Consider the following 16,877-nt stretch of genomic DNA (forward strand, 5'->3'; position numbering starts at 1 on the left):
AGACAAAGATGCGTTCCTCATCACTGTGTGGCTCATGTTCAGCGCCAGTTGTTTTGGGTCTCAAATCAATCCGATGAGATTTTTGGTCGAGATTTAAACGTCAGATTTAAACCTGATGACATAACATGTCCAGAGGTCCACGGGGATAAAAAAGAAGGAGGAAATTCATGAAATATGACCAGAACGTACACAAACTGTCGAAACCCCAACCCCATTGGCTGCAAGTGATGTCGAACCCGACTCTTTCCGAACCACGAAATTATTCTTGCATTAAGCTTCACGGAGTTTAAAAAGCTCGTTCCCTAATAATCACCGTGGGGGAAGTGGTTGAATTCAGACGGGCGCTAGATCACTATGAATTAGAATTAATTCCAGAAGCAACTGTGAGCAAATTCTGTGTTTACGAGCCACGAGCGTCAGAATGCTGCTCGCCGTGTGTTTCAACGGCGGGGAGAAAATAAATGGCCGCCGACTGAAGCGACTGAAACTCCGTCGACTTTGAACCGTCCGGCTGTTAAACGCCGGAGGGGCTGCAGCTCCACGCTTGGCGGGAAAGAGGCTGACGAGACGGAGAAGCTTCCTCGACGCCACCTGATGCCCGATCGGGACCAATTTCCCAAAAGTCCGGCCGCACTCGCGGTCTTCATTTTTTTCAAAGACTAATTATGTTCTGTCTCCTCGCTTTTTGGCGAAAGCGTTGGAAAAAGTTTTTTTGTGACGTCTCGTGTTGGCGTTTCAAATTCAATTCAATTCAGTTCATTTGGATAGCCCAATTTCACAAATTACCAATTTGTCTCGGAGTGCTTTACAATCTGTACACATAGACATCCCTGCCCCAAAACCTCACATCGGACCAGGAAAAACTCCCAAATAACCCTTCAGGGGGAAAAAAAGGGAAGAAACCTTCAGGAGAGCAACAAATGATTCAATAAGCACGGACGATGTTAAAAAACTAATTTCACTCTTTGATTGATGTAATTAGCTGGTTGGGTTTTAGCCCCGCCCCCTATTTTAATGTCATTTTCCTATGGTTTTATATTGTTTTTAATTTTTTTGATGCCATTTTGTTTTCTGTGTTTTTCCGTGTCGTTTTCGGCTCGTTGCCATCTGGAGGACGACTTCCTCGCAAAAAAAAAGATTTAAAAAATCTCAATGAGATTTTCCTGATAAAATCATAATCCATTATGTGTGCAGCAGAACTTCAACCCTCAAGAATTCTCCCCAATTAATATGAATTTGACAATCTTTGTCGGTATATTGGTCATAAACGACCCCTAAATGTACAATAGTACAACTGGATGTTACGTGTCTCCCTCACATGTCCTTTAAATTCACAATAAAATATTAGAAAATATGAGAGAGCTGCATTTTAAAATACAATTGTATCCATCCCCTCACCATAACCGCCTATATGCGTGTTTTATTTTGCCGTCCTGCCGTTTAATTCCCCCCGTTGCGGCATTATACGCATAATGCACCTTTGCATGAATGCACCATCTATTTTATTACACCCTGTGATTGCTCGTGGGACGTTTATCCATCTGCAGAGATGTGCAACATAAAGATTGCTTGACCGTCTATGGGGAGAATGGACCTGTATCCATGGTGACAGATGAGTCCTTTTGTGACATCCTAAAGCCCCCCCCCCTCTCCCCACCGCTATCCGACGCCTTCAATCGAATCTCGAGTACCTGCCGGTGGATGAAGACGACGGAGCCGAGGAGGCGCCAGGTGCCGCCCTGCCGGTCGACGTGGAGCATCCTCAGGATCTGGAGGAAGCGGATCCCTCTGAGAGGGCGGGGGGACACAAAAGAGTTTAAAGGCCGACACATTGTGTCCGGATCAGATAATATGTGCGGACACTAGCATTTTGAGGGCAAAGGTCGAGTGTGTGGAGTGAGGTCACAGCTGGCCGAGTCATCCCAAAGGGGGTGGAGTCAGAGCCCTGTGCCGGAGTGGCCCAGACACACTAAACTAGGAAACTTGAAATTAAAGTTATTACAATCTCTTAAGGGGGCTTCAAATAATTTGGCATTATTGGCGTTAAAAACATTTGTGTGTGTGATTTTTGTGTTTTTTTGTGTGCTACATATGTGCGTGGGTTCTGGTTTGTATGTTTTCTCCCCTTTCAAATTTTTCGGGCACTAGGACCTTGGGGAGGCTGCTGCGCTGGGCTCCCCGAAACTGTATAAAGTCGTAATACTTTTTGTCTCTCATGCTCTCGTCAATTAAAACCAGTTTACTCTTCACTCCTAGATTATGAACGTAGAACAATTAAAAAATGTGACACTTGAGCAGGTTTAACTTTTTAATGCTTTAATGATAAATAAAAAGTTGTGAAGCCGAACAGGAAGTCCGGACCAACAGGCCGGATATTTCTTTTGTTTCCTAACAATGAAAAAATGCGTCTGTTTATTTAAAAAAAATTAATCTTCTATTATTGGGCCATATTGCGTCATTAATTCAATAACCACATTTTTCCTAAATGAGGAAAAATTAGCGCTTTAGCTAGCTAGCTGGGAAACTACGTTTAGTTTATTTAAACATTTTTTAAATGTATTTCTGTTTGTGTTAGCAATACATATTGATGCAAGTATTTCATTTTGATGTATAAAACACTTTTTTGGTGCAAAAGAGTTTAAAATATGGATTTAAACCCAGTTTTGCTAAACCTATATATTATGTATATTATATTATAATAAACTTCTTACCGAACGGCGGAGGTGGCGAACACCTGGCCCTTGGAGCCCACCGACAGCACAATGATGGAGGCAACAACCACAATCAGATCTGCGTAGACAAAATGATGAATAAGTATTAATATGACATAAACATGCAGAGGTTCAGCAGAACAAGAAACCTCCAAAGAGCGTGTATGAAAAGTGCTCCGTGAGGAAATGATCATTGTTTTTTGTGTTAACAAGTGATTCTCAGTGGAGGTGGAAGGAGTTACAAATTATGGGAATGCTAACAGTCATTGCTGCATTTTTTATTTATTTTAAACCTCGAGGATCCAATTTCAAGAATATAAAGATGAAGGTAGAGAGAAATATTGCAGTGACAGTTTTAATTTCATACTGAATTTGTCTAAGGTGTCTCATTTAGGGGACGCAGCTCGGGATGTATTACAGATATTGTTTAAATACTGTGTGTGTGTGTGTGTGTGTTCCCACCTATAATGGATATTGGCTTCCTGGCAAAGCGCAGCCGGCCACAGATGCCGACGTATTTACTGCGGCAGCCGGCTGACCAAAGGCGGACAAAATATTCCACGCCGAAGAACACCACAAGGACGATCTCCTGCCAGACAGAAAGCAGGGAAAAACACAAATGAGCCAGAAGGCCGTCGGACGTTAATGCGTGTCATTGAATGCAACACCTGACCAGCTGCTCGGGACAGAGAAGAGTAGATGAACAACTTCTTTTACAAAAACACTTTTTTTTCTCCAAGTGCACCTTCTCCATCTAATTCAATAAGGATTATTGATTATCAATCACTGTTTGTACCAGCCCATCGATTCATTCTCCATTTCCGTTGCTTGGAACCCGAGAGGAGAACGAAACATTTGGTTTTGTCACCTTGACTCACAGTTTGATGATCTTTATCTATTTTTTTTAATCCCGTGTGTTTACTTTGAGGAATAGTTCAACATTTTGGGGGAAAAAGACTCGGTAAAATAGACATATGCATACAGATATCCAGAGTGTGATATCGTATTACGGCATAAGGGTCGTCTTTTCCTGGTTACAAGAACAAAAATGTACAGTAATTGTTCTGTTCTGTTTGTCATTAAAGCCATATTACTCACGATTATCTATCAGATCTTATTGTGTAAATATTTGTGTGAAAGCACCAATAGTCGCCCCCACAATTTCTTCCCAGTAAAGTGTTGATATTTGACTTCCCCCATAATCCACCCCACACACACACACACACGCTTGAGATTGACCTCTGCTTTTAACCCACGAAAAGCATCTTGTGGATGCTGTGAATCTCCCGGGGGAAACGACTCCTCCGACACGCCGAGCCGGGGATTGCGTTTTTGAAAGACAACCCCCCCCCCCCCGTACCCGCTGAGCTCCACGCTGGAAGTGAAAGCGAGCGATAGATAACACGCTCCCATCTCGACAGTAAACACAAGGAAATAACCACAACCCCCCAAAACCAGAAGACCCGCACACTTTAGTACGACAAAGTGTCTAAATTAGTGACTTTCAGAGGTGCTTGGGGGCGGAGCTTGTCACATTTAGCCATCAGCTATCCCCCCCCCCCCCCCACGTTTCTAGTCTTCGTGCTAAACTAAGCTAACGGGCTGATTGCAGCGCTGATATTCCTCGTGCCTCTTTCCTATTCAATCAACTGAAACAAGCCGTTACCGCATCAGCCCGAGCTTACACAATTAACGCGTCTCAATTAAAGCTGCTCCATTTCCATTCCTCCACCGCCCCCCCCCCCCGAGGACAAATAAATGAGAAGAAAATCAATTACAGCGCACAATTAACACCGACAAGTGTTAACTAATGAAGTGCGGTGCGAGACGCGAATGGAATTACCTCCGCTGCCTCTTAATCATTGGCGCTAATTTTAGAGACAAAGCCGCCTGAAAGTGAGACGCTGGCGTCGCGTGGATTTATTTTGGTGGCGCCGTGATCCCCTTGAAGTGACTGATGGAAACGAAGAGCATGCGCAGCAGGGCATGTTTTCATCTTGGAGTTATTGGAGGCGTCTTCTTCGTCTTTTTCTTCTTCTTGTTGCGCAGCAGGTGATATTTTCAGCTTTAAATTATTGGAGGCGTCTTCTTCTTCTTCTTCTTCAGAGGCAAAGCTCAGAACTTCCGTGAATATGAAATGGCTAGGAAAATGCATTCACAAAATGATGAATTGTGTTCTTCAAAGAGAATATGTAAAACGTTATGTTCCTTAATTTATTCTCAAGAGGATTTCCACCTCAAGGTTGAAAAACAAAATTGTCGATTCAAACTGAGCGATGCATTAACAAACAGGGAGGCGAGCAGAAACGGGGCGTAGAGGAGAATCCAGACCATTGTTGTCGCACACTTGACGTTGACCTCGGACTCCTGAGTCCACTTACTGGCTCGTTGCAGAGAGTTTGAACCGTGTGACACAAATTTGTCTGCGTTTGCTTAAAATGTGAGCCGTGACAATTGAATCCTTCCTAACCCCAAAACAGAAGGCCGCGAGGTCCCGGAAAAGGACGGTCGAGATCGCGTCACCGACGGATGTTTCTACAGAAACCGTTTAGGCCAACGTTGAAAGAGAAATCTTAAAAGTACCCAGAACAACAACAACCGTCTGTCTGTTGATGATGCATCATGGAGGCAGGTGGTCTCTCTCCATTAGGCTCCGTCTACGTTCCTCCAGGTTCGAGGTTTGAAACTCAACTGTGTCACCACGAGTTGAGAAACAGAACGCCGATACTCATTCTCGCCCATCTACCTCGAACCAAACCTTCTCTTCCATATTCTCTGGGTTGTCACATTCCTCAACCGTCTAATCCAGGGGTCAGGAACCTTTTTGATTGGGAGAGCTATAAAAGACAAATATTTCTAAATATATTTCATTGAGAGCCATATAGTACTTCTTGGTGCTGCATGATGCTACAAGGGGGGGGGGGGGGGGGGTGCAGGTGACTTTTTCTTTGCTCCGCCCCGATGCGCGCACACGCCGGCATCGGAGCTCTGCGGCGCGCGAGACGGCGAGCCGAGAAGTGTTAACGCGACACGTAGAGACAGAAATGACATGCTGTTGTGTAGAGACGATCAATAACAGACGGCTGTTTAGTTTAATAAAAGAACAAAGACGTCTTTAAGAAAAGGGACCTTACATTACTTCTGCTGTAATCTGGCGCGATAGAGAAAATTACAGGGGAGCGGGCAGAGCTATTTTTTATTTTTTTAACTCAAAATTGTCTGGGAGCCATATGCCGTCACCGGAAGAACCATATATGGCTCGCGAGCCATCGGTTTCCGACCCCTGCTCTAATCTTTCCTTCGCCTCCTCGTCTCTCAGGAACCTCAAGTGGGGTCAATAAGACCAGGAGACCTCATCCAGTTATCGAGACTCCCTCGTCAATCCCCATCCCTCCCTTCATTCTGGACCCCTCGGCGTTCCTCCATCCACAGCCTATGCAGCCGTTTGCATTGCATTGTCACTTCTCTGTCACACGGCAACTATATACAGGTTGCAATGCCAGGATTTGTTTCCAGGTTTCTACACATGTTTTCTAGGATCCAAAGAAGCCAAACAAACGAGACCTTTTTGGGAATGTGGATGTTTTCGGGCATCTGGCCCCAAACACGGTGCAACACGCTGGTTGCCTCAACTCCTCGCCTCCTCGTCTCTCAGGAACCTCAAGGGGGGTGGATAAGACCAGGAGACCTCATCCCGTCATCGTCTCCACGCTGAGACTCCCTCCACCTAAACCCATCGTCAGTCCCCATTCAACCTTCATTTCATCCCTCCCTTCATTCTGGACCCCTCGTCGTTCCACCACCTTAGAACCTTTTCTCTCAAATGGCAACTAAAAACAAGCTGTGTTGCCAGAATCAGTTTCCTAAGAAACCAAACAAACAAGACCTTTTTTGGGGAACGTGGATGTTTTCGGGCAAACCTGCTGAGCATCTGGCCCCAAACACGCTGCGTCTCCCAGTAAAGAACAGAGTGGTCTCTGTTGACCTCGAGTGTGCTGGAAGAAAGCGGTAACACAAAAGAAGATGCTTCTGTGCTGGAGGAGGAGATAAAGAAAGAGTGGCGGGGTCATGGCAAAGCTCTGAACTAGAAAGCGGGAAAAAAAGGACGTCCCGTAGGGACGGAGGATGGAAAAGATGAATGTTTGAGATTTTGGTGGGTTTAGGTGGCGTGGTAAATATTAATTATTCATTATCCGTGTTGAAGGGGAAGAATAAGAGGATTACATTTCTCATGGGTGGCCATCAAACTCGAGATTTATCGACAAAATATCACACTTTTTCTCCATTGTTACAGGCGGGATTCGTACACCGGAGCCTCTTCGAATCCAACAATGGACGTGTAGGGTTTGAGGCCGCGATGAAGCGCCATGACCCCGGGGCCAAGGTGAATTTGTCTACACACCGCATATTCTTATAAGAAAATCCTCAAGCTCTTCTTATCCTTTTCATGAGGTTTTCCTTTGTCGGAGCTCGAAGTGACTCACCTATCGCCCCAAACACGTCCTGCTCTCAGCAGCCGGTTAACTTTTCCCCATTTACTATTAAACGTAGAGGAGGAGCTGTTGTCCTCTTCAGGCCAGCGGGATGCCCCAAAATTGTTTGGAATGTCGATGTCGTCCAACCTAAAGTGTGGCGGTTAGGTCGAACAACACATGAAATGGCTTTTTAAATGACAAATATTGATATTTGTTGTTTTTTCTCCCAACTTTGATTCCTCCAACCGTTTACGCTCTAGTTCATCCTTTTCTTTAAAGGTTAACCAACTTTTGTGTCATTTCAAAGAAGTTCGTAATGACCCCAACGCCTCATCGACCGCATTGATCTGTGGCAAAAAGGGAACAAAAACGATCGGAAGATCGGAATCGGGCCCGAAAAAAAAACAAGGAAAAAAACCCATCGCTGAGCAGATGGTGAAAGTCAAAGCAAAGATCAGGGGAACAAGACTACAGGCTGTATCGCACGCCAACAGTGCTTGTACAAGAAAGGATTCAGATAACGTAAAGATTTAGACGGTTTCAAATCATGTTCACATACCATTGGACTGGATCATCAAACACACCCTGTGTTTATACTCAAAATGGTTCTTGCCCAAACGCACCCGAAAGGTCTCACACAATAAAAGTAAAAATTTCGTGCAATCTCGTAAAATATCTACACGCCCTTTATTTGGTTGATTTCTACATTCTTATTCTTTGTCTCCTCTTTTACTGGCCGCTTTATTTTATTACCTTCTCCCGGAGCTTCGCATATCCATCGATAATAGAAACACATTAAGCGTGTAAAGGTGTGAAGATTTTTGCAAGAAAGCGAGGTATAAACTTGGTGTCGTCAATTTAATTAGTTGGATATGAGCAGATTTGTGTTTTAATGCGCCACAAAGCGAGTCTAAACGTGCAGGAACACACAATGTTGTGTCCATCTAAGTGCTTCGCTAATCCATTTAATCTCCATGGGGGTGTACCACCAAGTCCCAGAGATGGTGATAAAGCAAGTTTTTCTTTAACTCTCCATAGTTGTTGCAAGTATTAGATACAGATTTCAGTCTTTTATTGCTTCACACTACATGACTTAACATAGAGTTATTGGAACATATCTTGCTGATGTCTGTGAAGGGAAAAGAGAGACCTTGAGAGTCTTAAAAGAAATGAAGAAAAGCTATCATATTAGTCGAGTCACTCTGGCCACCTTTATATAACCCTGGTTTCTGCCCCACAACAGAGCTCTGCAGACTGCAGTTGTGAGAGAGCAGCATACAAAACACGTCTTTTGAATGAAGTAAACTAATTGTCCTGTTTGCTTGGGACCAGGCGAGCTGTGCAGCCCATCGATAATCACTGCGTAATTAATTTCACAAAGACGCCTTCTACTCGTATCAGCGCGATGACGTCTCCAGTCGGACTAGTACAGACTGTAGATATAAGAGGTGGGGGTCACCGTGGGGTCGGCCCCCCCCCCCCCCCCCCAGTTTCTTTGTGGACTGAAGTAAGTGAAGCCTCACGTTCTGCCTTTTGGCCGTCGCCATCTTGGTTTCTTTCGGCAACCGGATGTGACACAAGAGGGCGGCGCCATGTGCGAAAAATAACATTCTGTAAAGGACTCTGAAACGGTTCTGTTAATATGGTGACTGTCTCTCGCAAGCCTTTTGTATGTTCTGGGTCCTTTTACTTTGAAGGTCTTCCCGCAAGACCGGAAGTAGATGTAAATCTCTCAACATAACGTCTGTGTACTGAAGGATAATGTGTTCATAAGTATTTTTCCTAGCTGAAACAGGACCAAATTACTTTGTGTTTTATTTGGGCTTTGACGACGTGTTTAGTGACTTTATTTTTTAATGAACTTGTAAAATGTATTGTGATAAGATGCTACTGCTAGATTTGAGCTTCATGTGCCCTTTAAGAAAGAGAAAATGTTGTGATTAATGTCCACATGTATATATGAACGTTATCTAATTAATGTGTACACTCATAAGAGCTCTTTTCTGTTTTATTTGTAAATGCAGAAACTGATAAATGTATGCATACCATCATTTACTGAATGAACGTCATGCTGTAGAGAAGAAGAATTGAAACGAGAGATTAAAACCATAAAAGGTTATAAATCAGACTTCCATACATTCAGACTTCTTTTAGAAACCTCCTGATAGGCAAGTTTAATTTTTTGAGACGCCGTCGCCTCCTTTTGATCTTCATTTGACCCCCAAACACGGCTCTCCCTCGGAGGTTAGGACGGTCTAATTGGGATTTAATCAAACGTTAGCTTTTAATTAAAACTTCCGCTAGAGGTAGATCCCGCCAATGGAGACAAAACGTATTCATTAGTGGTTAATCCCAGGAATTATTTATTTATTTAATCAAATTCAATACTCACCACCCAGAAGAGCGTGGTGTGAGCCAGGGCCTGGTACTGGTCGATGGTGGACAAAACGCTGAGGATGAGGCAGGCCAGAACTATGAGGAACCTGCAGGGCACAAAGCAGATCAGACATTATTTTGGAATAAAGTTCCAACGAGGAACTTTCTTTTTGTTTTCCGATTTTCCTGTTACCCGTGGACAAAAAAAAGTGTTTTTCCGAGTACCGGAGGCCCTAGAGAAAAACCTCTTATTTTACTGTGCGTTGAAAGCCGGAGGCCCCCCCGCTGGAGTCTGAACTGAAGGAGTTTGCAGTTGCAAATTATTATTTTTCGTCAGCTTTTTTCCGTGAAATGCAACCCCGAGTGTCATAATTATAAGTTATATGTTGGTGGGAGCTCTTATTTCCTTTCTGTTACGATTCGTACACAATCTAATCAGATAAGAAATGTCTGAACCGGCTTCTTGTTTGACACAAATCTCCTCGATACACTTTCATATAATATTCATGTCAACATTTCAGCCTTTTGATTTGAACAGCAGTCAACGTCGGCGTCAAATTCCAATCTGAGCTTCTTAACGACTCTGAAGAATTCAAGACGGGAAAACTTGACTTCATATTTTTGACATAACAAATTTATCCTGACTGATTTTGAGCAAACGCTCAAGGACGGCTCTCTGGAGGAAATATTGAACTCCTCCATATGAATGCAACGCACATGATAGACTTGTCAAATAATGAGCACACGCGCAATCAACAAACACAGAATTGCTCTTCACATTTTCCTTAACCCCTCCATCAAGGTCATAAGTATTCAGACTGCAGCAACAATGAGACGTCTGTAAATCCTTAACCTACTTCAGAGAAAGATATTTTATTTTCTCTGAGACCAGGCTTCAAGCTGCTGTGACACTTTATCCCCCTCCCAAAAAATAAGAAGTCACTCTCTGCTACGCGGCCTTGAGTTACTGACTCTTGAGCTCTTTGCCAGCAAAGTATCTCTGCAATCTGTTTTCTATTAAAGAGCAGCCTTTTTGTTTTTTTACGACCACGCAGCTGCGTACGGTGCTTTCGTGACACCCTAATAAAAACTCAGTGGTTATTTATCACCGATGTTCATAAAAGACACATGATGGGTGCAATATACTGAAGGTGATGAGCCCGTCTCAAACTCATGACCACGTACATACGCATAGCCTCAGCTTCCATTTTTACCCCGGTCGCCGCCGCGTATCGTCTTCGCCATCCCGGTAGAAGTTGGGCGGGTTGAGTGCCACCTCATTTGTCTGTGAGCGAGCTAAATGAGAAAATTAATGAATAATGAATATGCGCGAGACTTTGGGAGCCGGTTGGCATCGAGGGCAAAGGGCAAACTGATTCACTTTCCATTTACAGTTGGCAGGAGATGCGGCGGGCGAAGCCTCGGGATGGATTCACGCGACGCCGTCTGAATTCGTTAGCCGGAAAGATCTTCTCATGATTGGCTCAAAAGGGGGAGAAAAAATAACATGAAGGCATCGAAAGTTATGGCTCTCTATTTGGATAGAACTGCAACGCCAGTGTTCATTTAGAAACTCGGTGCATGCTAATTTTTTTTCAGAGAGGCACACAATCGAAAATTATTGACACACGAGAGATTGTCTTTTTCAATGATGTAGTAGTGGCCATTTTTCCAATAAATCCAAAACTAACATAAATCAAATTACCCCTGACGGGGTTTGTGGTTCACGCAGCCAAAAGAACGTTTTGTCCATTCAGGGTTCCGTTTTTCGGATAAATTATTTAAACTAAATAAAACAAGCAAACCAACAAAAGAAGCAAATGAACACTTAATGATGCCTCTCCTGCGCTGGTAAAACAAAAAACAGGCCTACCCAGGTGCATGCTGGTCCTGTACTTACCTACTCCTACATATAATCACAGGTGCCCACATTGTTACCCAATTAAAGAACAAGTGAACAACCAAAAGACTAAATATATCGAGACAACAACGACAACAAATTGAACTAAACTAAAAACTATTGTAAGAGTGAAATTGGAACAAAGTAAGTAAATATCTCAACAACAACAACAAGAATGAATTAAACTAAACTAAAAACTATCACAAAAAAAGAAGCTATTCTAATATATCACAACATCTAAATAACCAAACAATCTGAATGATTAAACAATACTTGTCAATAAAATAACTAATAAATACTAATATCAAATAAATAGTTCCAACAGTAGTTTAAATGATGTATTATAAGGATGTGTGTGGAAAAGTTGTGTTAACGAGGCACGGAATTACGCCAGGAATAAAATCAAGTCACGGGACACGGACAGCGGTCTCCTGGGGGAAAGTCCCGGTGTTTTTTCGAGCCACGCTCCTCCCCGAGTAGAGCGCGTCACTTTTTAGTGGATTACACGTGATATTGTGGGATGTAATACTTTATCATTAATTTACTCAAGGGGTGTCAAACTCATGTTCACCTTGGGCCACATCTTAAAGGGCCGGTGTAACTGAAATATTGGATTATTGTTTATTTGAGTGTAAAATTATTTTAAATAAGAACATTTCTCTAATATTATAACCTAAATCAATTTAATTTGAAACCTTCAAAATAAAAGCCCATGATATTTAAGGTGATCAAATTTTCTTTCAAACCTTCAGGGGGCCACATAAAATGATGTGGCGGGCCAGAATCGGCCCGCGGGTCTTGTGTTTGACACCCGTGCTTTACACTGTGCACTGTGTGGCATGGAAGACGCCCAATAAGGAAGTGGCGTATTTCGGGAACACCGCACAGTGTCTGTTGGAAGTTTTTCTTTTCATATTATTGTTCATAAAAAATAAAATAAGAGGACGGACCGCCGTCTCACTCTGATATGAACACACTTGATGGAAACTATGTGGAGAGGGAGTTTCCAGTCAGTGTTTGCACCACGGAGGCTCTTATCGCTGCGTTCTCCAGCCTGGGTTTATTGAAGACTGGCCAGGAATCCAAATACCACACTTTAAAGTAACACACGCACACACGCACACACACACAAACCGTGCACACGACACGTCAACACAGATAAAAGACGGCGGAGAGACCCAGCTAACGGAGCTTCTGCTCTCCTCTGAAACACACGAAGAAGCTCACGACACCAAAACAACTAAATTGGAGCAAATTTGTCCATTAAGGAGAGACGGGAACATTTGGGCGCGAAAACAAAAAAGCTAACAACGCTGGTGCAATTTACCCGATCTTATTACCGTCCAATACGTGACAGGCGAGGCGGCGGCTTTCAAAATGGATCAAAAGAAATAGAAAGCAATGTCGACGTTTCTCCCCGAACCAAACACTCCGATATGCTAATGGCTGTAATTTGTCGGCTGTAATTCTTTTTTTCCCCGGAGCGTACACACACTCAGCATGCGGCACACACACACGGTTCGGCCTTCGCTTTGGATCCGTCAGTCCGTCTCTTCGGTAACTGCACTATTATATTTTTCACTTCCTTTTTCCTCAGGTGGGCTCGGCTACACGTGCGCCACTGAACTCTTTACAAACAACAACAAAAAATAAATCAAATCATTGCTCTCATCCATTTTTGATGGGCAGAGACGTACCGGGGGGGGGGGTTTAGCCGCGTCGCTGCCCGTTAGCATCAAGCGTCCCGTTCGGACAGGCGGTCACACTTGATTTGCGTCACTTTTTTTGTGTGTGAAGTCAAAACACAAACCGGACCAGCACACACACACACACACACACACATACTGAGCACACGGTTTATATGAAAGAGGATTTGAGGCCCGCGTGAGGTCAAACAGCTGAGCGACCTTGACGATGTGCTCCAATTTTTTGTAAAAGAGTTTAATTATAAAAGATGAATTTTCCTCCCCTGAGTTTATAGGATGGAATGTAAAACAGCTCGAGTGAAAAGAAAGAGACAAGAGCAACAACAGGTGAACTTTTTGCTGGTTTGTTAAATCATTCAAGGACTCGTGTCAGATGTTCCCTCAACTTGATGCTGTTTGACAGATGCTTCTGGTTCAGTGTCATGGAGCCGAGTTTCTAGAACTTTGAGTTTCCTCCTGATCGACTCGCGCTGCAGACAGACAGCCGGCGGCCGCGTGGCACATCTACTTTATTAATTGATCCAAGCTAAAGCTATGCCGTGATCAATTCCAGTGGTGCGGGCGGTTGCTTTCCCTTCTAATCCCATTGAAACAGAGCTGAGTCCCGGCCAGGCATGCTGTATCACCACCCACACACACACACACACACACACACACACATACGCAAACACACGCACTCTGATAATGACGCGGGTCACTCTGACGTTGGAGTTCTGGCACAGTGATAAGGCCGTGCGTGTTCTCCGCTGCGGTTCTCCCACGAAAACACTCGCAGAGAACGAGGAACCGAACTGAACCCGAAGATTCGATGACCCGGCTCAATAGTTAGTAGGGAGGAGCCGCCCCCATCTCCTCTTCAGGGGGGGGGGGGCGGGGGCGGTTTCCACCTGAACGTCTTCATGTTCCAGCAGCCGAACGAAGAGGAGGAATGTTCCACTGACAATGCGGCTTTCGACAAAAAAAACCATATTGATTTTGTATTTCAAGTAGCACTTTGTGGACGTTTCCTGTCATTTTTGTGCAACCTGAGCCGTGACAGGAAGGTCAAGGAGCCTCAGCTCGCACACATTTGAAAAATGTTAAATGCCGGAACGAGGATTTTCCTTTTGATTCGGTTTATTCCCGGTAACGCCCCCCGATGTGTTTAGAGTTGCACCGTGTCCGACTCACCGGGACTCCAACGGTACCTGCTCCGACAGGCCGCGTTCCAACACTGTGGGGGGGGGGGGGGGGGCTACCACCTCCACAGAACACACACACGCCAAGTTTAGCTGCCCTGCTATCAGTGTTACTGCAAGTTGGGACAGACACTGCACACATGGGGGAGGAGGGAGTGAGGGAGGGAGGGAGGGAGGGAGTGGGAGCCGGAGGATCATATCCCACATTCCTAAACCTCAGCCTTGAACGGTCCATTTTGGATCAGGGGATGTGGGCGATACCGTGAAATGAAACCTTTGGAGCCGTGATGTGACGTCTCGGGGACATTGCAGCTCCGGCAGGTATACGATCCATCCCACGCTGGATCACAGCGGGATCCGTGTTCATCACAGCTGTATTATTAATGAAACCAGGTACACTCTCACACACACCTGTCTGTGTTGTTGTCCTTAAAGTGCTCAGTGATGCTGAGGAAAAACAAGTCTCCCAAAATGAAACCTCTTAATAACTAGAACGGGCACTCGGTAGAGCGCATACCTTCGCATATCACAAGATTGGGCATTGAATTATGAACATGTTGGCATTAGTTGCATGCCAATTGGACAAAAATGTATCGTGCTATGGTAAAAAAAAGATGTTGACCTTTCCAGGACCTTGACCTTGACCTTTGACCCGATTCATCCCAAAATCTAATCAAATGGTCCCCGGATAATAACAAATCATCCCACCAAATTCCATGTGATTCAAGAAGATTTGACCTGTTCATCACCTTTGACCTTGACCTTTGACCCGATCGATTCCAAAATCTAATCAACTGGTCCCCGGATAATAAACAATCATCCCTCCCACCAAATTTCATGCGATTCGGTTCAATATTTTTTTAGTTTTGCGAATAATACGCATACATACAAAATAAATAAATAAATACACGGCGATCAAAACATAACCTTCCGGCATTTTCAATGCGAAGGTAATAATCCTTTAGGATTTTCTCTTGTCTGTGGTGAATTATGTGGTATTTTTTTATTTGCTAGACTTATTTATATATATGTTATAATATTCCTGCAGGGACCTCCAGTCCTTCTGTGCAGCATCTTTCTCAAACTCCCATATTAACACTTCTTTGTAGCGAGATCTTCTTCCAAAGAACACATGGGCAATTAACTCCCGGTTTAATTAGGATCTTAAGAGTTGCAAGTACACTCTCGAAAACCCCCCCAGGGGAAATGGATGACTATGGAAATAAATACAATAGAGAGAGAGAGATAAGAGCAACACTCACACGGTGAAGTGATACACGAAGCATTTCCAGCCAGACGGCCTTTCCAGAAAGTTGTACACGCGTCCTTGTACGTGGGCGCGCGTGAGGACCGGACGGATCCCGGTGCTGTACACCGACATCCGCACCGACATCCGGGGGTGAGACAGGTACGGGTGGAGGTGAACGGTCGGAACATCTGTGCGGTTGTTGTCGTCCTCTGGCGATCTGTCCCTCCCGTGAAACGTGGCGTTGCCCGCGGGGTTGATTCCCAGTTCTTGTGCGCAAAACCTGGTTTCCGACTGTTCCAGATGCGGAGGTATCTTCGCCCGAGCCACAGCGGACGCCCTCCGCGAGGTCGACATTGTAGCTTCCTGTTATTCTTCTGGTTGTAAACTTTTCTTTTCTTTTTTTCTCTTCCTCCCACAGTTATTCTGTGCTCGGTGACCATGTGCGCTCGGCTGCTGCTGCCGCGCGCCTGATCTCAACGGGGCGCATAGCGCGGCGAGATAGTTGTGAATGCTCCAGATCACCAGGACGGCGTCTCTATCCACTAAGTGTACGGCTCTCTTGGTTGCGTAGAGGTTATTATGACGAGCCTCTGCCCTCTTTGAATACAGCCCTACCTCCGCCAGAGCGCTTATCAGCTGGGGAGCTGCCGGGCGCCGGGCGGTGCGCGCACGAGCCGCCAGCTGTTCAGAGAGCTTTTTTCTTCTTCTTTCTTCTTCTTCTTTTTTTTGGGTTGCAAAACATGCTCCAAAGCAATCTGCAGCCGATGACGACTCCACGTTACATTTACATCACACCATTATAACTGCCTTCCCTCCTAATAATTACTTTTCACACAAAATGCAAACACTTTTTTCTTCTTCTTTGTTTTGTTTTTACAATTATATTTTTACAAACCTGTTATCACACATGCCATGTTGTTGACATTTGTTGTTGACAGATTTTGTGATGTTTTGATGGGAAATTCTGTCTCTCCCACATCTGTTAAAGTTGAACAAAAAGTTAATCAGATAAAAGTTATAAAGTTAAACAGTTTAAGTGAAAGTGTAAAACACCGAAAACTCTCACACGTCAACTTGTGTTGCAATACTGTAAAAAAAGAAGAAGCTTGCATCACATTTAGGTAATCATACACTTAAAGCCACTAAAGGCCTAACATGTAAACAAAAGGATGACCCCACCACCAACATTCAAAAATACAAGATTGGAACTTGCAACCATTCTTAAATTGATTTCATATCCACAGGAAATACATTTTTATTTGTGAGTAAAGTTCTATCTTAT

At 44.2% G+C, this 16,877-nt stretch overlaps 1 protein-coding gene across 2 annotated transcripts in view; it reads right to left on the minus strand.

Moving 5' to 3' along the window:
* Positions 1-16,158, minus strand: part of kcnq1.1 (potassium voltage-gated channel, KQT-like subfamily, member 1.1) — a 39,612-nt gene extending 23,454 nt beyond the window's left edge. Inside the window, exons 1-5 of one of the 2 annotated variants that reach the window (XR_008831376.1) lie at positions 15,609-16,156; positions 9,579-9,669; positions 3,174-3,300; positions 2,712-2,790; positions 1,692-1,788 (exon numbers count right to left, since the gene is read on the minus strand). Coding sequence is in view for 1 of the 2 variants with exons in the window: in XM_056412290.1 (XP_056268265.1) it covers positions 1,692-1,788; positions 2,712-2,790; positions 3,174-3,300; positions 9,579-9,669; positions 15,609-15,949 (735 nt within the window). In the remaining variant the exon portion in view is untranslated. Of the gene's footprint in view, positions 1-1,691; positions 1,789-2,711; positions 2,791-3,173; positions 3,301-9,578; positions 9,670-15,608 lie in introns of both variants that reach the window. The other variant, XM_056412290.1, reaches the window with a different exon arrangement.
* Positions 16,159-16,877: the final 719 nt, after the last annotated feature.

This window comes from Pseudoliparis swirei, chromosome 4, assembly GCF_029220125.1.
Source record: "Pseudoliparis swirei isolate HS2019 ecotype Mariana Trench chromosome 4, NWPU_hadal_v1, whole genome shotgun sequence".
Lineage (NCBI taxonomy): Eukaryota > Metazoa > Chordata > Actinopteri > Perciformes > Liparidae > Pseudoliparis > Pseudoliparis swirei.